This window comes from Falco rusticolus, chromosome 10, assembly GCF_015220075.1.
Source record: "Falco rusticolus isolate bFalRus1 chromosome 10, bFalRus1.pri, whole genome shotgun sequence".
Taxonomy (NCBI): Eukaryota; Metazoa; Chordata; class Aves; order Falconiformes; family Falconidae; genus Falco; species Falco rusticolus.
In genome coordinates this window covers 1,840,885-1,863,727 of record NC_051196.1, presented here as the reverse complement: position 1 = coordinate 1,863,727, position 22,843 = coordinate 1,840,885, and the positions used below count along the sequence as shown (strand labels likewise).

Below are 22,843 nucleotides of genomic sequence, written 5' to 3'. Positions count from 1 at the left end.
AACATCCTTCACCTCTTCCCAGCCTGGAGGTGGGCTGGGAAAATGAGCCCTCCTTGTTCCTCGCTGCCTTTGCAGAAGGTGCGGGCAGGAGCGTGCCGCTTACGTCGGAAAGGCTGGAGGCTGAAAAGAGCCCAGGGTCATACCTTGCGGCTGCAGAGCACAAGTGGCTGGGCCAGGCATGGGGAAGGATGGGCAGCTGTGGTTTATCTGCCTCCCCTGCTTCGCCCTGCGTGCCCGGGCACTCCCCTCCTCAGCACAGTCTGCCGGGATGTCCCTGGGGAAGGATCTCTCCCTTTGTGGCAGGTTAACAGCGGTGATCCCTCACACGCCCACAAGACTTTGTATTTTTAAAGTCCTCTCCAAACATGAGCCCCTTTATCTTGCTATTGCGGTCTATTTTTCCTTATCCTTCTAATGGATTCCTATAAATAAGATAGGGATCCAGCGCCTGTCATGTCGATTCATTCAGTTCGTTATCTGCTCCTGCTGGAATTTTACTCTAGCCGTATTTATCAAGCCTCCAGTGTTTCACAAAAGAATATGGCTGTTTAATTAACCTACAAATCAGCCTCTCTGTAAATCAGCTGTGCCGCTCCTCGAAACTGGATTATCAGGCCTCTTGGTCGCTGCTGCTCCCGCTAAGTGCTGCGGTGCCTTGCTGCCGTCGCAGCCCCATAGCTGGGCTGGCGGTGCCTGCCTGGGGCATGCAGCCGTGGGGGAAGCGTGCATGCAGATGGGTGCGCGTTAGAAGCGCTACTGCTCTCCTCTTGGCTGCTTTGGTTTTTATCCAGCGTGTGGGGGAATCTCGGGTGTCATTAGGAAGCGAGCTGTGAGCTGTTCTTGAGGGGAAAGGACAGTTTTCTCTCACGCTGCTCGTATGCTTCCCAGCACAACAGGGGAGCTGGCCCAGAACAGGGGCTCCAAAGCACAGTGCTGCACGGGCAACACGTACACCAGTGCCTGTGATTGCGTGTCGTTGCAACACCATAGATGCTGGAGTACAAATAATGCTGCGGGGAAGGGGGACTGAATCTCGAGGATGAAAAAGCTCAGGGGAAGTAAACGAGTCGGAAAATTAGATCGGGTGATAAACCTAATTATTTCCTTTGTAGGATGGGACTTTTGCTTCTTTATCTTCTGTGGAGTCATTAACATGGGAAGTCAAGCCATGAGATCTGAAATCATGCTTGCGCGTCCCTGCGTTTTGGCCCGCCATACATGATGAGATGCTTTCCACCTCCAGCCGATGCCAGCACTTGCGGTCCTGGTGCCCACAAAGTGGCTGCATGGCCCCTTCTTTCTCCTCGCAACGCGCTGCTGCGTTGTCGAGCAATGCCCTGGTGATACTTGGAGTACTCCAGCATTAAGGGTAGCTTTAAAATTCCCTGAACTCCTTGAATTTTGGTATATATCAGGAGTGCAATATTGAGTTTGATGGGGATCCGGGGCTCTGCCCACCTCTGCGGGATGCCTTCCTTCCCGCCTGCCTGCATGCGATGTTGCCTGGAGCTTGCCAGGATGTGTCTCAGCAGGGAAGATGCTACTCCAGTATTTCTGTCCTGACCTCCCGAGCGCTGAGCTGGGAACGAGGAGCTTGAAGCGCTTGGGAGGGCTGGATGGTGCTTTGAAGGGGGAGAACATTTTTTTTGGAAGGTGGTTGATGCCAGGACACGGTCTGGGCACGGTTTGTTGCCTGGTAGGTGGCTGCTGTCTCTGGGGGCTGTTGCAGCACCCCTTTACTGCACCTCCCTGGGTCGTGGGTGGGCACAGGGAGTGAGGAAAGCTTGCCATGAAGAAGTGGGGCAGCTCTTTAGGGGGAGACGGGGAAAATGAACGTGCAGGAACAAGCTAGTAGCAGAGCTGCTGCGTGGAGAGAGGAAGGAGGGATGCTGGCATGGGGCACAGGGCCTTGGTTGGTGCAATTCATACTTTGCAATGCTGCCTCAACCTTTCACAAGGAGCCTGTGGTCCCTGCAGTGCTTACCCACCATGGCCTTCCTGAATCCACCCTGTTTTGATGTTTTTATTAGCGGCTGGTTTTTTTATTCCTCTGCATCCCATCGCCGGGGCAGGGCAGAGCTGATGGGCACCTTTGTGGGTGGTGGGTGGGAAGGGAGCGGTGCCCAGTCACTGCTGGCAGGGAGCAGTGGCTGGGGGACAGATTGACCCTGGTGGGATGTGCCCAGGGGCTTGCCACATCCCAGTGTGGCTTCTGTGGCACCAGCTGCCTGCAGAGCGATGTCACTGTGTTTTGCAAGCCAGGAGGGACCAGGGGCTTTGCAGCCCAGCTGAGCTGTGGGGCGAGGTGGGGGTAAGGGGCCAAGCCAGTGTGTGGCGGGTGCCCCCTCCCTGGGTGCCTTGTGGGATGCCCACCCTCTGCTTTCCCTCCAAGGAGGGCAGCTCATCCTTCTCTCTCCAGTTGTAGCAGCTCATCCATCCCCTCTGAGTGCCCTGTGGATCCATTCCCAGATTTTCCCAGCCCTGGGGCTTGTTTCCTCCGAAGCACTCCACCTACCATCGCCTTTTCCCAGAAGCCAGCTGATGGGTTTTGTCTGCTTTTAGCCTTGCTTGTCTCAGACTTCTACCTGCTCTCAAACAACTGGATATTTGGCACTTAAACTTGAGCCCGTGGAAATTTTGAGGAGCTGTAACGAGCCTCTGAGCCCCCCGGGGCTGCAGCCACAGGTTACCCGCATCCTCTGGCGGGGTGGAGCAGGACCACCACGTGTATTTGAGCATGGTTCAGCTGGAAAGGGCACTGGATGGGGAAGCTGAGGTCTGAGGCTTTGCAGCTGGGATGGTGTGTGAGAACAAATTTTCAGCTTCCAGACTCCTCTTTTAAATTTTTTTTCCTTCTCCCGCCATTTGTATGACTTAACTCTTTCGATGGAGGACACTAAAACGCAGCAGCAGCACCACCCCTCAGCTCTGCGGTGGGCAGGGAGGCAGAGGGCAGCCGGGGTTGCCAAGTGCTTCCTTCCCGTGGCACGAGGCTGGGGTGGCCGTGCCCTTAAGCCACAGGAGTTGCAATCAGTATTTGGGGGCAAAGACTGTTTTTTCTCACGAGGGCATGCTGCCTTAGCGCAGCAGGGACTGAGGGCTTGCTGCTGACTCTGGTTCCTCTTGCAGCACAACTCATCAGCGATGGCCATAAGCGAAGAGAGCCTCAGCTCTCCCAAGGCGCAGAGCAGCATATTCTCACGGCCTCCCTGCTGCCTTATGCCACTGCTTGGGTAGCAAACCCCCTCCTGCTGCCGGGGCTGCCGGGGTTGGGGGCACCACATCGCCCTAAGGGCTGTATAGCTAGTAGTGCTGTAAAAGGCAACGCGCCTGATATGAATCTCACTCTTAATCCCTGCTTGAAGCAGGGGTAAGGCTGTTGCTTGGCGCCCTAGGCTCAGACTTGTTTTCTAGTGTGAGTGTATCAAGGATTGCTGGCTGACTGTAGCCAAGGCAGGGAGGCTATGGAGGCACGCATCTCTCAGAAAGGTGAAAAGTAAAATACAAAAGTTGGGTATTGCAGTCCAAAACCTCTCGGACAAGTCTATTTTCTCCTCGGACGTGCTTCTTCCTTGCAAAAACAGAGCCCAGACTTCCTGCTTTTTAGAAAAAACCTCCGATTTCTTGAACCTTAGGGCTGAGATGGAGAGACCGTGAGAAAGGGCTGTGGTTCGAGGTTCTGTGCAGCACTGATTTCTCACACCTACTGAATACTGTGGAGCACTGGGAGGGCTCGAACTCCAGCTCTTTCTTCCCCCCACCCCCCCAAATTCCTGACCGGTGATGTTATTACATTACCACACCAGCCTATCTGTGCGCTAAGGACCCACGGTCCTGGGGGCGCAATCCATCATCTGGTGAGGGATTCTTTGGGATTCTGTCTGCCATGATTAAAACCAATAATAATAAAAAGAAGCAGTCGTTCCCATCGGCTGCCTCGTGCCTCTACGAGTGGGCTGTGCGTCACTCCCGGCATCTGGAGGTGTGGACTATCCCCTGTGCCTTTCTGGAGCCGCTGTCAGATGAGGCTGGGGGTGAAGGACCAGCCCTGCCCGTATCCCTCCTCGGAGGCCGCTCCTGCCATTCACCACCAGCTTTCTCAAATGTCTCTCGTTTCGCTTGTGGAAGCAGTAAATTACCAGCTTGGGGCTTTCCCTGCACGTCACGCCACAGTGACAGGTCAATTTTTGCAGGGAATTTGAGGAAGGCTAAACGAGACAGAGTTTTATACCTGGCACGTGTGGATGCACGGTTGCACATCTGCACATCTTTCTTTGGGCAGAAATGGGATGTGCTTTTGTGGAGAAAACCCAAGGTTCATTTAAAAAAAGAAGAGTTGCTCTTATTTTCGAGGGGGGATAGGTCTCTGCTGTGCTGCGTGTGGGTTTTCTTCCATTTCAGCTTGATGAAAGTTTGGGCCGTATCGTATTCTGTCCAGATGCCTCGGTATGCCCTTATCGCGCCAGGCGTGACGCCTTTGACACCCCCACTCGGGGGGCTGGCAGGGGCAGGCTCTGCGGCCGGCCGCGGTGGGAAGCAGCTCTGTCCTGTTGGCATCTTGCAGGCGAGCCGTGATTTATAGGAGAAATGGGGAGACGTGGCTGAGACTGCCCAGCTACTGGTGGGGTGGGGAAGCTTGGTATGAGAAAAAGGCTGAGGGTGAAGCATATACGTGCATTTTTTTTTTTAGCTTGCCCCCCCGCTCTGCCCCCCTTCTTGCTCAGACTCCAGCCTGGACTCTGAAGGGAGCAGTGCAGCTGAGGAATTACATGAATGTATGGGAGGGAGAGGCTTGTGCAATGTCTCTGGCTGCCTTTGACTGACAAGCTTGTCTTTCAGAGCTACGATAACCATCTCCCCCGAGACCAGGCTGAAATAAACTCCAGGCTGTGACATAAAAATTTGTGATTTTATTTCTTTTCCCAGTCTCCCTGTGTCATACTGCTCTCCATGCCCCCTTCCTTATCCAATAGGATGATTACCCAGCTGTAGTCTTTGCTATCAAGCCACATTACTCCTAAGCCAGAGAAACCTGTCCATCAAGAAGCGTAACTGTTGCTTGCTGTCCGAGCCGGTGGTGACCAGAGATGCTTTGCCAGCCCGTGTACCCTGGTGTCAGGGAGCGCAGCTGTGGTTGCTGGTGCTCAGCAGCAGCCTCTTGTCAGGGCAATTAATCAGAGGGCTGGGATGCTACTGCGTCCTTTGTGGTGACCTTGGACAAGCCCTTGAGCTCAGGGACAGGTTTCTGAAGGTGTCCTGATAGGTGGAGGTAAACCTGGGTCTTAGAGGGATCTTTGGAAAGGACTGAGATGCTGAACCCTGATGCCTGGCACTGGTGCCCGTGGTGTGAGGTGTCCCCCTGGGACACTGCTTTGAGCCAGGGCGTACGTGATTTGCGGGGATGGAGAGAAACTGAGCCATGGCAGCATGAGCGTGCATTGCATGCTAATGTCCTCAGCCACGACTCCTGCAGTGGCCTGACACCGGTTGTCCTGAATGACGCGAGCGGAGGCATTATCTGGGTATTTCAGCATGCTTGACTCAGTCACACAGATCCATTATATGCTGTTTATAAGAGATAAATAAGTGATTGATTTCTTGGCGGAAGGTCAAGTGGGTGAGGGAGATGCTCCATTGTAGCCTTTTGAGGGTGTCCTCTTCCATTGCACATGACAGGGTGAGCTGCACATCTCTGTACCCCTGCCAGTCATGTCTGGACCCTTTATAAATGGGTGACAACTACAATATGAAATAAAGCCTGGCAGCTCTGCTCCGCCACAGGGTGAACTTGTTGACAGTCCGAGGCCGTATTCTGTCACCGGGACAAGGCGATGGAGGCTGCAGTGGATTATGTGGGAAGGAGAAGGTCCCTTGCATAAGTTTCTGGCATCTCCCTGTCCCCTAACCTCACCAGAGAGGCCGGCGGGATGGCTGCTGGGGGATGCAGGGCTACCCTTCCTAGTTCTCCGCTAGTTCATGCAGCCCCCACCTCTCGTGGGTAATATTTTCAGCAGTGGTGGATGCTGTTGCTTTCGCAGGTGATGGGGCAATATATCTCCTGGGAAACAGCAGTCGTCACGCCAGGGGTCGCATATAGCTCCTCCTAAACCCTGTTCCCAAAACTTCTTCCCTCGTGAACCCTGGCTCTGTGGGGCAGCCTACCCGACAGAGGCAGCGACCAAAATCAACACTGACCTGGCCCGGTACCCCGGCGAGCTCAGGGGATAGGAATGTCCAGTGTGCTGGTAGAGGGTTCCTGGATTTTTCTGGCACAGGTCTGCAAAGCCCAAAGCCTCCAGGAGGCATTTCATTTTCCTTTCTGGAATTAGCTTTAGTGCTGAAGGTTGGGTTTGGGCCAGCAAAGCTTCCTTTGAGCCATCGGCTGTGCAAAAGGCTCCTTGAGTCTGCAGCGTTTCCCTTAAACACAGCTCATCTGGTGCCAGAAATTTCCCTTGCCTGAATGTTATTATCTCCTCAAGTGCTGGTGAGGAATTGCCCAAAGGAAACGTGACCTTTGCAGCAATGCTGGCTTGTCTGGAGCGGGCGTTCGTGGCCATCTGCAAGGGTGCAGCCAGAGCGCGCGCGCCTGTAGCATTGTTGTGCAGCGGGAGGAGGCATGTTGTGGGGCAAATGGGAATGAACCCCCTCCCTCGGCTGGGGGTCCAGAGGGAGGTGAAGTCAAGAAAGAGCTGGATCAGAAATGGGCAGCCAGCCCCCGTCGGAGCAGAAGTCTGAGCATCCCGGACGCTTGCCCAGCTGTGGCACCGTGGCCAAAGCTGAACCAAGGTGCTTTCAGCCCATCCTTAGACCTGTGGAATCTCCTCACCTCCTCGGGAGGAGATGAGCCCAAAACAAGACCTCCCAAAGCTGTTGGCAGGGATGGAGGGACCACATAAGAGAAACGACCCAGCCCTGTGATGAGGTCTTGCCACAGCAAGCCTCGCCGCAGCTCCTGGCTGCTGGGACAGCAGAGTGGTCTCTCCACTCAACCTCCCTCCCTCCTCCAGTCCCCAGAATGGTTGTGTGAGGGGTTGAATTTCCTTTCACCTCACATGAAAATGCTTCAATACAGGCATGTGGCTGAATGCAGGAGTGTAGCACGCTGTAGCTCATCTTGCAAGCCTTCAAGCTTCAGGTCTTCTTGCTTTCCATTTCCACGCCCTGTGTGGGGTGAAACGAAGCGGGGAGCTCTCAATCCCACCAGCAGCTATCAGCCTGCTTCTTCCCAAAACTGCCCCAGCCTGGGACCGATCTGGGGCTGTGCTGGCTGGAGCTGAAGGCAGGGGTATGGGGTATCAGCCCAATCCTGAAGTGCCAGCTAATTATTTCTAGAAATGGGAAGGGTGGCTGTGCAACGCCACTGTGGGCTGAGCACGTCGAGTTACTGAATGAGACTGCGAGGAATTAGAGCAAACGGGAGACTGTGGCCCCTTCTTAGAAAACAAAACCATTTGGAAATTAAATCTTTCCACCCTTTAGCTTTGAAAGGCAATTTAACAGCTGACCCCTTCCTCATACTTGGGCTTGTCCCAACTGAAATGGCACATTCTGTCTGCGGTCCCACAAAACCTTGTAGCTGACCCAAACGCAAGGACTTTGGCAAGGTTTAGTTTCTCATCTGCTTAGGGCTTTTTTTTATTTTTTGCGTGGTTTGTTTTTTGCTGAAGACAAATATTTGTGCAGCTAGGACAGTCAAAAAGGTGTCATGCTTTTCCCTCCGCCTGTTGGTGTGACTACTGCACCCCGAAGCATCACTTATTAAACCTGTCTCTGCTGCCAGGCTGTTTGAGCATGAAAGAGCGCTCCAAATCTGCTAATAAACTGGTTTTCGGTGTTTGCTGGAGGGTGCTGATATTTCCGAACCCAGGGTGAATGAGGGCTCTGGGGGGGCTTATCCACAGCCCGTCTTGCTGAAAGGAGCAGACACGGAGCTCCCAGCATTGCAGCCCTGCCACGATGCTCAGTGTGTTGGAGCTGCATCCCAGCACGGTGGTGGACAACTCAAAGGCTGGTTTGCTCTGCGGCCACAGGAGCTGGGAAAGATATTTCCCTGCTTTTGCAAAAAAATCCTTCTCCCCAGAACGGTCGCCCCCGGCTCTGTCCTCAGCCGGTTCGGAGGATACAGGGACAGAATAGCGAGCCGGTGAGGTCATGGGGAGAGAGTTAGTCACATCCAACTGGGAAAGGGAGAGGGCTGCCAACCAAGGCTGCTCTTGCACCATGGAAAGCTCGCGTGGGTCGGAGCGGACCCCCCCTCCAGGCTCCCCTGGGCACCCCGGCCAAGCCAGGGGTTGGTGCAGCCTTGCCTCTGCACCAGCTTCCCCAGAAACTGGAGGGGGCAAAATAATTAAATCGAAATCTAACTTGTTCTGGCATAAGCATGAACCTTGCTTCTCATAACTGGGGCGATACGGGCTAGAGGGGGTTAAAAGCCTTTCCGAATCGGAGACTATCTGGAGCTGTCGCACAAGGGAGGGAGATCATGGTAGAGTTTAATGAATGACTTCATTTATATATTAAAAAAAAAAAACAACAACCAAAAACCCCAACAACACGGTGGCTTCCTGCCAGGCCCACAGACAAGGGTTTCTATGGGAACCTGGGGGAAAATAATAAATAGGAGTGTGGGACGAGTCGGGAAGGGAGGAGGGGAGCCCAGGCTCTGGTGCGGGTCAACTTTATTCCCCATGGAGAGCAAGGTGGCAAGGGGTGACGAGCGGGGAGAAGGGCGAAGGGCGGCTGCATTTGCTGCTTGCAGAAAGCCCCCACCCAAAATAAGGCAGGCAGGAATGACACCACGGTGGAGCCGTCTCTTAGGCCTAGACCCAGGATGTGCTCGGTTCCCTGCTCCCCCATGCACTCAGCAGGGATGGGTGACCTGTCTCCATCCAGCCCCGCATCCTGGCCCTGCCACCTCTGGGGAGGTGGGAGTTTGGGAGGGCAGGGATGCGGGGTCACCCCCAGCATCCTGCCGGGGTGGTGGTGGGACCGCTCCGCAAAGGGAGGCGACCCGGGCTAAGCTAGGCAGCCTGGCTGGTGCTGCGGAGTAAAACAGGCTCCAAGTGAGCCTCCCCTGGAAAGGCTGACAAGGTTCCTAGTGGAATTACAAAAGCCAGATTTTTCTTGAAAAAAATATCTCAACTAATCCCAACTTTTTTCTTTTTCCTTTGCTGGGAGAAGGGGGCAAATGAAAATCAAATGAAAGCAGCATCTTGGTGAGGCCCCCTTGCACGGTTCATAGTCCAGGCTGTGGGCACAGCTGGGCAGGCTGGCAGACTGATGCTTCTGGGGTCAGCTGGAACGTGCCCCTCTTTCGCTCAAATGAGGGATGAAACAAGTCTCAGCTAAGGCATTTCTGGTTTGTTTTTTTCCTTTTCCCTCTCCACAAGCCCTTTGCCCCAATCCGAACTGATGTCACAGCGTATCTCCTGCAGAGCATCGGGACTGCAGTCCTGGGGGTGTGCCCGAAGTGGGGGCAGGCGCAGGTCGGGCTGGGTCCTGCTGCTGGTGGAAGATCACCTTCCCAGCTCCTGTGTGCATGCGGCTCCCATGTGCATGCCTCGCACGAGAGCGTTTCTGCAGACAGGCATGCAAACACCAGGGGAAACAGCCCTTGTGATCTGGTTTGGACCTGGCTGAGCCAGGGGTGAGTGGGGAGAGGGAGCATCTGCCCCAGCATCTGCCCCAGCATCAGCCCTGGGTACCACGAGTCAGACTTGCCCCACTCCAGCTGCCATGACAAGTCCGTTGGGTGAGTGGTGACCACACCGTGGTGGCATGTCCTTTTCTGCCTGCATCCCAGCCGGTGCCGCCAGCGGTGGAGCAGCAGCCGATGCTGGGTGGCGATGCTGGGGGGCGACTGGTGCTATCGCAGGAGGAGGAATGTGGCAGCCGCCTTATCACTTCCTCGGGGATGTAAGAGGCCATTCTGCCGACAGAGGTGTTATTATCCAGCAGATGAGATGCCTGGGAGAAGCCAGGGCAGGTTTTCCTTCTCTGCGGGGGGGGGGAAGGAAGTTGGGCAGAGCAGAGAGGAACACAGCCGCTGCCCTCTGCCACCGTGCCCTCTGCTCCTGCTTAAGGAAACTCACCCCCAGGGTGCCGATCTCACCCTTCCTGAGCCAAAGCTTGAGACAGAGGGGTGGAATTTCTTGCAGCACTGCAAGACCCTTCACAAACCCTTCCTGGGGCGCAAAGCTGCTTTGCAGGGAATGGTGCTTCCCAGTGGGCTTCCAGCTTGCAGGAAAGCGGCTGCTGTGGGACGAGGGGGATAGGCACCATGTCTTCCTCGGGGTTGGGAAAGGCTCTCCTGCACCCCTCTCCCAGCCCGTGCATCCCACTTTATCCTTGCACATCGGCTGGTCCCGCTGTGGAGCTGTGCCAGTGGAGCTGGGGATGCCACTTGGAGGACCGCTGCTCACAGCGGGAGCGCTCTTCTCCAGGAGCCCCCCGCTTGCTGTGGGGAGCCCAGGCACCTCGTGGGGATTATTGCCAGGTTTCACAGGCACTGCCCGACAGTGTTAAGGATGGGTTTTCCTTCTGTCCTGGCAGGCTGACAGCACAGTGGAGCGTGGAAGATGAGGAGGAGGCGGCGAGAGAGCGGCGACGGCGGGAGCGGGAGAAGCAGTTGAGGTCCCAGGCAGAGGAGGGCTTGAATGGCACCGTCTCCTGCTCGGAGAGTGCGAGTCCGGCGCAGGAAAACCAGTAAGAAATACCCACAGATAAATCCTTCAGCAACACACTCTCTCCTTGCAGCAAAACCCTCCCGCATCCTTGGAGCAGCTGTCTGCCGTTTGGGGTGGTGTGGGGAGATGGGGAAGTTCCCTAACAGGTTTGTGTTGGGGGATTTAGCCCAAACGAACAAATATGTGTTTCTCATTTGGGCAGGAAAAGCCAGAACCTGTGCTTTACACGGGGGTTTTTTTTCTGGTTTTTGGTTTTTTGGTTGTTTTTTTTTTTTTGTCTAGAGCCTGAGTGTTCTACTGCCCTGAGAGTTACAGTAGGACAGCTTGGGCCAGGCTGAGCTCAGGCAGGGAGTCCACATCACCAGGGCTTTCAGTGCCTTGTTAAAATTCAGCTTGTGAACCGTCCTACACTGAAACTAATGGAAGTTCCTGGTATCTGCGATAACAGACACATGCCTCAGGATGTGACACACAACCCTGGGCAGATCATGGTGCTGGTGGCCAAGCAAGCGATCACCTCTTCTGGCCGGGCTCCCCGCCTCTCCCTCGGAGGGGGCTGCCCTGGCAGTGGGCAGCGAGGAGCAGCTCCTGAGCTGGTGCAGTTCACAGCTCCAAGGGTTAAAGTTAACTTCATGCTTTAAGGGGCAAGTCCTAAATGGAAATAGCTCAGGAGGCATTTATGGAGATGCTGAGCTACCTGCTGTCAGAGGGGAACCCCCTGGAGAAGGGATAGGATGACGAGTCACGTCCCCAGCACCCCACTGCAGCATCCACCACAGCCTCCCTGTGTCCACAGTTCAGCAGCCCAGGGGCTGTGCAGAACTAGGGCTGGCACAAAAACCAGTCTGCGCTCTGAGTTGACAAACTCAGTCTCCCCGCTAATTCTGTGTTCCAACTTATCTAAATACGTTAAGCACAATGAAAAGTGGCAGCAGGGTTTGGGATTACAGTCAGAGAGAAGCAGCAGCTTCATTTTACTGAAAAAATAGCAAAAGCTGTTTATAAAAATCTGGGTTTTTTTCCATGAAAAGATCAGTTATTTCTTAGATACTTTCAAAATTATTCAGGACTCTGTTGGTTTTTTTGTCTAAAAGCATTGCAAAGAAGCTTCAGAATCTTTTGTGGCAATACACCTGGTGATGTTCTGCAGACAAAATCACTGCAGTCTGCCCTAAAAGCAAACAGAAGATCTGGAAAGTAATAATAATTGTTAGCTTTTCCAAAACCCCTTTCACACAGGGCCTGGAAAATAATTCGTAAAGGTCTTTAAAACAGCAGACAAGATCTCTGCTTTGCCGGAAGATGCTGTGAGCGGCCCCGGCACAGAGCAGCGTGCAGCAGCCCCAGTCCCGTGGGTATAGGCACAGACACGCTGCTGGCCCCGTGGGACCGTTGGCGTTGCCCAAAATTAATCAAGTGCTTAAGCATCTGTGAAGGGCGGTAATGACAAGAACAACTCCTAAAATAAGGGGGTTTGCTCCCTGCTCCCTGACGCTCGAGCTCACTGGGCCAGGCTTCACCAGAAGGATGTTTCTTCTTTTCTGGCCATCCCCTGGTTTCTCCTGCAGCTGCTGACAGCCACCTGGGCTTGCTCACGCAGCCAGGGTCAGCCCTGGCTATTAATCTTCCGAAAAGCTTCACTCTCCCTTGTGTAAACACTGCCTCCTCCTTCACTCGGCACTTCCCATGCCGGGACTCATCCTGTCCATGTCTCTTCTCTTTGTGCAAACCCACCCTCTGCATTTCCTTGCACCAAAGGGACAGAGCAAAGCTCCTCTGCTGCCTTCCCCCCGCTAAAAAAAGAGAAATAACCTGCAGAATGGCAGGTTTGCAGGAAAGACACGCATGGCCTTGGGAGCCAGAGGGATGGATGACAGCTTAAGGGACGATGCTGATGGGGCTGGGCTGGCTTAGTGTTTCCCCTGGGGCTGTGTTTGTAGAGGGGCACAAGGGAAGGGACCAGTTTTCAAACAGCATTTGGCCAGTTTCCAGCGTTCCTTGGGAGCTGCTCAGGGCCGCAAGTAGCAGAGGGATTCTGCCTTGGGCATCACCAACACTGCAGCTTGCCTGAAGCCCTGAGCAGGGACCCAGCAGATCCCTGCTCCCATCCTGGCTCTGCATCAAATTTCCTGAGCGTTATCTTGTGGCATCCACAAGCTGCTGCCACACACGCAGCAGAAAATAACCCAGCCTGGGCTGCGATGTCCTAGACCTACGCAGCATCGCTGTTTGGCAGTCCAAGGGGATCCTGAACCGTGGCAGGAGCCGGGCTGTACTCAGGCGTGTGGCCAAGCAGACATTTTCGGTGCGCACCCCCTGCTACCCGCCCTGGTGAGCCTGGTGCTTTTGTATACCCTCAGCTCCTGCATCAGTTCAATAGCAGATTTCCAAACCTCAGAGAAGTTTTCATATTTATTTTTTTTCCCCCCATATTTTTGCCCAGAGAAGTTTGCCCATATTTCAAGCCACCACGGTCATGGAGGAGACCAAGCATCTCCCGACACCACCGGAGAGCCCAGAAAGGCAAAGCAAGGACTCTTCCATGTTTATTATGTACTTTGAACCTTTGAGTTTTAAACTAATCTGTGAGTCGCACATCCTAATTCCAATTCACAGGTGATGTGACCGCCCTGTATCCCAAAAACATCTGCCAAGCCACCTCCTCAGGCCGATGCTTGCAACACCCCTGCCCACCCAGGACCCCTGGCTGGGAGGCGAGTCTCCTTCTGAATGCAGGGGGGAAAAATAGGAAACCCCCAGGGCTCCCCATGCATGGCCAGCTCGTGTCTGGTGCTGGGGGGCTGTGGCTCCCCACAGCCGTGGGGCGTTCCCAGGCAGGGAGCTGGAGTCACGCAAGCGCTTGTGAGTGGCTCAGAGCTGCAGTGGAACGTGAGGATCCAACCCCGACCTTGAGCTGGTGGCCTCATCTTCGGCTCTCGGTGACCTGTTCAGGCTGCTGCTGCTGTCTTGCCTGTGGGGCTGCGTACAAGCACAGGACAAGCAGCAACCAAGTTTGAAGCACGTCTGGTCCTAACAAGCTAGGGCCAGCTTTGGCAGAGAAGAAAAACCACACACTTCTTGGTGCTGATGTGCTGCTTTGCTTGTCTTCTGCTTGCCCGCGTGCAGCCCCGGAGCCCAGGCAGGCAGCAGGGTGCTTCTGCTGCAGACATGGGGCTGCTCCTTCTTCCTCTCCATCTTGCAGCGATGCCCTGAGAGACCCCTCTGTACAAGGGCGCTCTGAAACACGTGTCAAAAGCATCTTCTGTAACAGAGGACAAGGCTTCAAGTGGGATTTGGGAGTGGCCAGAGGAAAGAAGATGGAATAACTGGGGGGAGAGGAGGATGGTATCGGGCTGGGGGCTCTTTCAGACCAGGTTTGGGTTTTTTGCACCGCATCCTAATTTTCCTTCTTGCTGTGTTTCAGCTATGACTTTAAGCCATCTGGGACTTCAGAGCTGGAGGAGGATGAGGGGTTCAGTGACTGGTCCCAGAAGCTTGAGCAGCGCAAACAGAGGTGGGTAGGACACAGCCGGACTAAGAGGAGGGGAACCAATGCACCCAGCAGAAGGACTGTCCCCGAGGAGGGGTGCCCAAGCCCAGCTCAAGCCTAGCGTGCATAAGAACAAGGCCAGAGGCTGGAGCGTCAGCAGGGCAGGATGAGGCCCGCACCGCTGGGATGGATGCTCTCCGCCGGCCGTGCGGGCTGGTGAGGAGGAACAGGCTCAGGGGTGCTCCAGGCTCTGAGGGTGTTTGGATCAAGCTTGGCACTCCAAGCAACAGCCTGCCAGGATGCCTGGGTTTGGCAGAGCGACAACAGCAGATTTAAGTTCACTGAGCTGCTGCAAGGGTTGAAACAACCTCTAATATAATCCAGGCCAGCCTAAAGAGCTGGTCTAGGTTAGTGCTGCTTCCTTACTCCTGTCATAGTGGGTGTTAATGGCCCCAGCCCATCTTGCGCTCCAATTCTCTTTCCCTGGGGGAAAAACAGGCAGCAAAGAGCCCCGAGAGGGGCTTGTGTGTTCAGCTGTTTCATCCCCATCTGCCGTCGCTCACCCCTTGCTGAGCTGAACCAAACTCCTGCCTTAACCACTTCCCTGGGACACCGTCTACCTGCACGTGAACTCTGGGACTCAGCTGTCTTGGCAGCTTGATGGTATAGTGAATTTTGCCCCTGTGATGACACAGCCTTTTCTTTACCCACAAGACTGAAAAAATGCCTAAGATTAATATTTAAGGCTGAACAGATAACTAGAGCTCTCCTCTTTCTTATGTCTTTCCACACACCAGAGCTAAACCCCTCTGCACGTTGGACCTTTGCAGCTCTGAGCCCACAAGCCTTGCTCAAGCACCTCGCTGTGCTGTTGATTATAACGTCTGTGGGAGCAATTAGAAATCAGCCCCACCTGCTTTTTGGCATGCTGCCTCTTTTTCCACCCTACTTGCAAAAAGCTTGTCTGGAGAAAAAGGCTGCTGTTATTCCCTCCTTGGCCTTCAAAAGAGAATTAGCTGTAAGGGTTGCGTTATCCTCTCCTGAAATCGCTCCTTGGGTTTTTCTGTGATGCTTGTGTGTTTTTTCTGTAGCGAGGCAGGAGGGTGCTGAGCAGGGGAGGGAGGTGGCATCCATGGCAGGTGAAGCCCATCAGATGGGGTGATGCTTTAAGGCAGGGGCTGTAGCTGAGCAGTCTTTTGGCTGGGGGCTGGCTGCGAGAGGCAGCTGGAGCGGCTCAGACCCTGGGGCTTACTGGGAATGGGCCTCTGGTTCCCTGGTGGGTGGCTGTGCCCTGCAGGGTCCCGGCAGCAGCTGTGCCCTGGCTCGGGTGAGGGGCAGGCTGGGCGTGCGGTGCAAGCACAGGAGGGCTGTGCCCCACGCTTCCCGGCTCTCTGCTTACCTGGCAGGGAGCAAACCCTGATTTTTCACACGCAGGGTGTTTAGGTGGTGGCTATGGATGAGGGGGTGGAGATGGTTGCTGTCAGGTGGAGCTAAACCAGCTTGTGCAACCCCTGAGGACCTTGGTGTGAAGGTGGTTTTTTGTGTTTTTTTTTTTTTTTTTTTTTTTGTTCTGGTTCCCTGCTTTGGGGGGGGAGGTCCATGCAAGAGGGTGGGAGCTGCGTCAGGCTGGCTGCCTGCCTTACAAAGCTGCTGTGGTGCAAAAGGCATCCTATAGATTGCGTTGTACCTGCTGGCCTTATTTTTTATTATGAGCTTGCGCTTTAGCTGGAGGCATTGCAAGCATTCTGGTGAAGAGAAACTAGTTTTCTGGGCTTTCAGAGTCTGTTTGCTGTTGGTGACTGCACTGATGGTGTGAGAGGATGGCCAAGTGAGCCAGCGTATGCATCAGCTTTTTCGCTGGGCATCAATGAGGAGGGCTGGATGGTGGCTGTCTGTCAGCTGCCTTCCTAGCAGCAGAGAGGTGTGGTAGAAAAGCCTTACTTGAACCTTTTTTCAGGTTTTGGTGCTGGCTGGTGAGGTGGAAGCAGTGAGTCAGCCCTGCACTTTGGTGGCTGCCCACTAGCCAGCTCTCTAGCCTTGCTGTCACAGGCTGGGTGATTTTCTAAGAAATGGTTGGAAGGAGAAAGCTGTCCTCCAGCTGGGGAAAGTAAGATGGCCACAACATTGTGGTGCACCGCTGTGAGCTGCTGAGAGCTCTGTGGTTACGTGCTCCCCTCCACCAACTGTGCCTGAAGGCACGGGCTGCTCTGCTTTTGCGAAGCTGATGGCTTAAACACACTCCTGGGTCTCTTCAGCCTCAGAGACCTGGGGGAATCCTCCTGTACAAACCCCACTGTGGTGGTTTGAAGCCAAGGGGTGGCCCTGGTTGCTCTGGGACGCCTTTGTTTTACTGGGCCATGGCATGGGCCGAGGTGTAATTTATTCCAGTGGGCACAACCGTGGTTTGGGTGCGGACAAGGCATCGCTCACGGAGCACTGTGCCTTGCAAGCGAAAACCCCACGTGAGCAGCTCTGCAGCCTTGCCCTGCTGTTTAGTTTCAGCTCGGGAAAAGGGGGATCTTGGGAAGCATGTTCATGTGGTGTTGGTGAGACCCTCCTCCAGCGAGAGGCTCTGCGATGTGCGAGACGCATCCAGGCGGAGGAAGGCTGTTTGGTGCTCCGCGCTGGATGGGTGCAGGGAGCCGTGGGGACAGTGTCAGGTCCGCGTTGGTGCCCCAGGACCACAGAGCGTGCTGGTTTGCCTGGGATTTTGGCTGTAGTTGAGCAGACAACTGAGCCAGCACTACATCGTGGTGACAGTGTGCTCTCTGGGGTCTGAGGGGGGGTCTGATCCCCGTTTTCCTGCAGGTCTTGCCTGCAGTGAGGCTGGGAAGGTGAAGGTACCTTCAGCTCTGCCACAACTCTTAGTTGAGCTGAGTCTTGGACACTCAGTGTGGGAGTGTGACAGGACTGGTGTTACACCTGGGTGCCTGGAATTAGGTGGGACCACGAAGTGGCTGTGAGCCCTGGTGTCAAACACCCAGCAGGCTGTAGGATTGGGGATGTGTGTGATAAAACTGGATTTCTAGAGGTCTGAGGCACCTGATGGTGTCTGTAGGCTCACAACGATTTTTTTTGGTGCTTTGACCTCTGTCCCCCTCCTCTAGGTCTCCACGACAGTCATATGAAGAAGAGGACGGTGGTGTGAGGGAAACTGAAGTCAAACTGGAGCAGATCCAGCTGGGTCGGGAAAGCCTGGAGGAGATCCAGGAGGAGAATGTAGTTATCAGGGAGGAAGAGAGGCTGTGCCAGGAGGAAGAACCGGTCCAAGAGCGTGAGGAAGAGGAGAGAGCTGAGCAAGAGGTGGGATCAGGAGGAGCTGACCACCTCCTCTTCACAGGGCTGCTGGGGGAGCTGGGGGCTGCTCTCCAAGAGCTCGGCTCACCATTGCTGCTTATGCTGCCGGGTGCTGAGCCCACGTAGATGTCCTTTCGTGGTGTAACCTGGGGCTGGTGCTGCTCTCGCCTGTGTCCCCTCTGGGGGTGGCTGCAGGCAGCCTCTGCCCGCTGTGCCTGTCCCGGGGCTCCAGGTGCCAACTAGTGTCCCTGCAATCCCGAGAAGGAAAGTGCTGCTATTTCTCCTGTGGTTTTGTCGGCAGTGAGCAGGTCTTCAGGAGAACTCAAATCTAAATTTTACTGCTTGTTTTTTCTCTTCTCCAGCCTTTATTGCACCTTTGGAGCACTTTGGCTTGATGTATCTCTCAATCTTGCGTTGCTCCCAGCTGAGGCTTTCTTGCCTTGCTCTTCTGACAAGGTGTAATTCCTGGTTAATGAAGGAGACAAACCTGGAACTTGAGAGGTGTGCGAGTCCAGCAGGGTGGCTGAGCTTCAGATATCTTTTGTTGTAAATGGATTTTAACTTGCTGAGGCTAGTATGCTTTCTGCATTTGAACCGTGTGTGTGACTCTCTCTAGCCCTTCATTCTAAAGGCAGCTGCTCTCTCTCCTTGTGGCCTCTAAATGAGAAATTCAGGTTTTCGTATCTCCACAGTGGTAAGAAATCTTTACAAACTGATGCAAGGATCCCTTTTCATATCATTTTGGAGCCTTGAACCTGCAAAACTTCTCTGATTCCCAACCCTGACTGACACATGAGCTTCTTCCTGGATGTTTCAAAAGTAGATGATGTGAACTCAAAGTTTCTGTGCTCACGTATTTATTTAGTGGAAAGCAGGAAGCCTGGAGACAGGGAAACAAAAAAATCACTGTTGTTGTGTAGTAAGCAGTTGGACCAGCTCACTTCCTGGCTTGTCCATTTTCTGCACTCAGGAAAAGAAGAGAAGGAGAAATGACGAGGAAGAAGAAGCATCAGAAAAGCGCCAGAAGGCCCCAAGCCCCCCCGGCGGGGAAGAGGAGGAGCTGGGCTCGGACCACGCCACGGTGTGCTCCATGAAGGTTCGTGTGCCTGCGCCCCTCTGGAGGCAGGGCAGCCACAGCACCTCACCCGTGACGAGGAAAGATGATCCAGGGCTTGCGGTAACGTAGGGTGTGAATCCTGTTATCCCACTCCTGCTACGGGCTGGGACAAGTGGCCTGATCTGTTCCGCTCATCCGCCTCGGTTGTCTGCCTCCCCTCCTCCCGCTTCGCTTGCGTGCGCGGTGAGGCTGCCGCTGTCTCTGTGTGGGCTTTGCCAGTCACCGTGAAAGTCTGGAGTTCGTTGAGGACTCCAGGGGATATTGTAATACTGAGAAAGATGCCTGTGCTTTCAGCTTGTGATCGTGGTCAAAGGTTACACATGAACTTAATCAGAAAATGAAGTTTTCCTTCCCTCCCAAAAAAACCCCCAAAACTGAAGCACTAGAATTCCCCTATCTTTCTTAGAATAAAATCAGAAAGTATGACTTAAGCTTTTTAAACTGAGATTCCTGATCTCTGTAGCATTGTGTCCTCCCCAATCACATCTGTTTGCATTGATGCTCTTGCGAAACTTCCATTTTTAATGCCACCTGAATTGCCACCTGAATTGCATCTCATGACTTCTGTTGCATCGTCCACAAATACCCGTCCTGTCCCCATGCTTTTAAATACAATAGATACAGATAAGCCATTTCGGTAGTGAATGGCTCCTTGCCTTTGTAAGCCCTAAGCTTGTTAATTGTAGCATGGAGGGAAAAGGTGAGGAGCCTGTGTAGCCTGTTAATCTCTTGTTGGTACTATCTTTGCTTTTTTTGTGTTAAGATCTGTGCTATTTGCTGCTTAGTCAATACTTCCCGGATGAGGCGGATTGTATGGATGCTTCCTCTTGCACAAGTAAATAGATTGTAAGAGGAAGGTTTCATCACCTACAACCATCAAGTTCTTGCTCGTTATGGAGAAGCCTTTTAAAATTGAAATAAGAATAGGGGAGGGAGGGTGTGTTTGGACGCAGGCCATGTGCTAACGTTGGGTTTGAAAAGTGGGATGGGGGTGGCCAAAGCATATCCCTGGAGCGGAACTGCTGGGGAAATGTGGGAAACTCTTCCAGCACCTTTCATGTGCTGAAACTTTTGTCATTACAAGCCCAAAACACACATAGCTCCATGACCTGAGCTTAACTCCTGCTCCTAAGATTAGCCCAGGGAAAGGTTTAGAAATACAGTCTTCGTGTTTTAGACAGTGATGTCAGAGCTCACCAATACACAAAGCTGGATGTAAAGCTGCTCAGGAAAAATATGAGCTTGGGACCTTTCCAAAGGAAGGAGGATCTTTACACCCCAGCTCGCAGAGCTTTGTGTGAGCACTGAGAATTAAGCACATTGACCACCAAGAAGGTGTTTTGGCACGGGCTTGCTCAGCAGAAACACTGCTGGTAGTGGAAAGACAAGAGCATCTGCAGTGGGCAGCGAGCTCCCCAGCCAGCTGTGGCTGGTGGAGGCCAGGTACACATCTGGGGCAGGCAGATGTTGGGTCGCAGTGCGATGGGGTGTTCAGAGGGCCAGTGTGACCTGGGGGCTGAAAGAGGTGTGCGGTGGCAGGGGGGAAACCTCGTACCAGCCCTGTTTTGTCCCAGGCTGCTTGTGAGCTCTGAGTTTTGAGGTTGGCCAGGTGAGCAGCGGTGGTGTCTTCTGGCCTTCAGAACATGCTTTGGACCAGAGAAATGCATGAATCTGCCTGCAAGGAATTGCCTTACAGGGCAGGGGGCGGTGGTCTCCGAATAGCTTAGGGAGGTTTGTTCCTGCCTTGACTGTCATGCTGAGATCTACTGTCACCTGCAGGCCCCTCTCTATTGAGCCTGTTGCTTGTTTGGAAGCACCTGTGGGTGGCTTGCAGCTGCACAGCATCTCTCTGGAAGGGTTGGCAAGGTTTTTTCCTAGTGATACCTTACCTACTTGTGATTGAGAAGCTGAGACATAGGCAGGGGTCTACCAGATTCCCCTTTCAAGTGCTGTTGTGTCCCATGTGGTGCCAGCCTGCCCATCAGTGCCCCAGGGGGATGAGCGACCCACTCTCTGAAGTCACGGCTCGGAGGCAAGCATCAGCTCCTGCAGCACCGAGCGAAGGAGGGCAGCCTGCCCAGCAGAAGCAGCTGGCTGATGGGATGTGTCACACAGCTCTGCTGGGACCTTGCAGAGTGACTCTCCCCAGCACATCTCTTAGCCAGGGCAGCACCATTTCATGATTGTGCACTTCTCTAATGGGCTCAGTGCTCTTGGGTGCAGCTGTTAAATGTGTCCTCTCTGTGACACTGTCTTGTCTTGTGCTCAGCTGAAGTTTAGCACCAGCATCCTGAGAGCATCTGAAAATGAGCACCTAGTGCTGCCTTTTTGCTGCTGCCTTGGTGGGTGATGTTTCCAGCGGCGCAGGCAGCAGTGACACGGGGAGAGAAGGTTCCTTGTTACTTGGCTGCTGCTCCTGCGCTCTGTAGGAACTGCTGTTAAGAAAGAGCCTGCCCTTTTACTTGAAAGTGATTTTTTTTCTCACTGTGTTCTTGTTTTCTGGGGCATGAAAGGGCGGTGAGGTTTAGCAATGCTTCAGCTTTCCTTTATCCAGTGGTTGGGATGTGTTTGCTTGCCTTCCTGCCTTGGCCAGAGAGACCTTGCACAGGAGCCCCTGGTGCAGAACTCTCTTTCCTTATGGCCTGACCTGCAGGGCTGCCTTGCAGGTGGCTCCACGTGCTGGCTCGCCCCGTCTGTGTGCTGCTCCGACGTGGGTAACCTGAGGTAACTCCTGCCTGTGCCGCTCTCATGCTTGGCTCCTCCCGCAGATGCGGTTGGTAGGGCCTCTGGTTTCCCCCCTTGCCTTTCCACACTTGCCACTCTCTCTGTTAGGTCTGGCTGGGAGACTGAGCGCCCGAGAGAGATACCTGGCCCTTGAGCAGGGGGAGTAGAAAAAATAGTCTTGGTTGCTGTTTTAGCTGTCAGTGAAGCTGCACATTCTTGGTTTGCCCCTGAAACTGGTTGGGATTCTGCTCACCTGCCTTGGAAAGGAGGAGGAAAGGGGATGCTCCCTGTCTCTCTGACCTATGTGGGAACATGGGGCTGAGTGAGGCATTTCTAACCAAAATCTGGGTGAGGGATCAGGGAAAAGAAATGGTTGTATTACAGTCAGCTGAGGTGACCTACATCTGTCCGAGGTCCGTGGACAAAAGTAACATCTTGGCCTTTTCTCTCCCGTTTCAGATCACAGACAGGACCGAGTCACTGAACCGCTCCATAAAGAAAAGGTATTTCTGGGGCTGACCTTGGGGTGCCGCAGGTCCCTTCTGCAAACCGAGGGTGCTGGCGGGCCCTGCTGCGGGGAGGGGAAGGAGGGACAGGCCGCCTGTGGCCCTCAAAGTCCCCCCCTTCTGCTTGAGGCACTGGGGGATCACTTTAATCTTCTTCACTGCTTTCCAGTAACAGCATAAAGAAGACTCAGCCTCCCCTCCCCGTGTCGAAGATTGACGACAGGCTGGAGCAGTACACACAGGCTATTGAGGTGGGCTGCTGTGCTGTCCGTCTGCCCCGGCCTTCGAGGAGCTCCCTTTGCTGGGCGCTGCTCTCCCACCGTGCCTCTTAGCCTTACCATCTGGGAGGTGACAACTGAATTGTCTCCCCTTGGCTGGGAGCACCCCATTCTGTCTCCATCTCCCTTCACAGCATAAAGTAGGTTTCTTTAGAGACCTGTGCCATCCTTGTCTCATCATGTTCCCTGCTTCAAGGGTGGGAGCATCTGGCAGGAACTAGCAAGACCTGCAGGTCTCCTTTTACACCCCTCGTCCCTGAGGACCTCCAATTATGGGGAGAGGAGGGGGAAAAAGAACACACTCCCTGATGGTGATCTTACTCCATTTATTTTCCAGACATCCACAAAGGCTCCAAAACCTGTCCGACAGCCCTCTCTCGACCTTCCCACCACCAGCATGATGGTAGCCAGCACAAAAAGCCTCTGGGAGACCGGAGAGGTCACAGCTCAGTCTGCTGCGAAGCCCCTGCCCTGTAAGGTACGGCACTTGCAGGACTTGCCTTGCTCGTGCGGGGGAGGGGGGGCTGGCCTCTGGGCACAGCCAGCGTTACGCTTGCGTTAGCCTTGGTACTGCGCGGTGGTGGTGCCTACCAGCTATAAAAGCATCTGCGTTGGAGATCCGACCTCCTCCATCAGGATGCAAGGCTCACTGCAAAGACCCCAAAGACCTCAGAGCTTTGCTTTGTCTGTGATAGAGTCCCAATTTTTTTTCTCTGTGGTACAGCTAGGAAAGCCTCTGTGCTGCT

General features: G+C 54.1%; 1 protein-coding gene across 2 annotated transcripts in view; it reads left to right on the top strand.

Annotated features, from left to right (window-relative positions):
• Positions 1-22,843, top strand: part of LSP1 (lymphocyte specific protein 1) — a 51,037-nt gene that overhangs the window by 15,395 nt on the left and 12,799 nt on the right. For both annotated transcript variants that reach the window (XM_037402689.1, XM_037402690.1), the window contains exons 2-8: positions 10,552-10,704; positions 14,110-14,199; positions 17,283-17,478; positions 18,443-18,568; positions 21,773-21,816; positions 21,989-22,070; positions 22,435-22,575. In XM_037402689.1, coding sequence (XP_037258586.1) covers positions 10,552-10,704; positions 14,110-14,199; positions 17,283-17,478; positions 18,443-18,568; positions 21,773-21,816; positions 21,989-22,070; positions 22,435-22,575 — 832 coding nt within the window. The remainder of the gene's footprint in view (positions 1-10,551; positions 10,705-14,109; positions 14,200-17,282; positions 17,479-18,442; positions 18,569-21,772; positions 21,817-21,988; positions 22,071-22,434; positions 22,576-22,843) is intronic.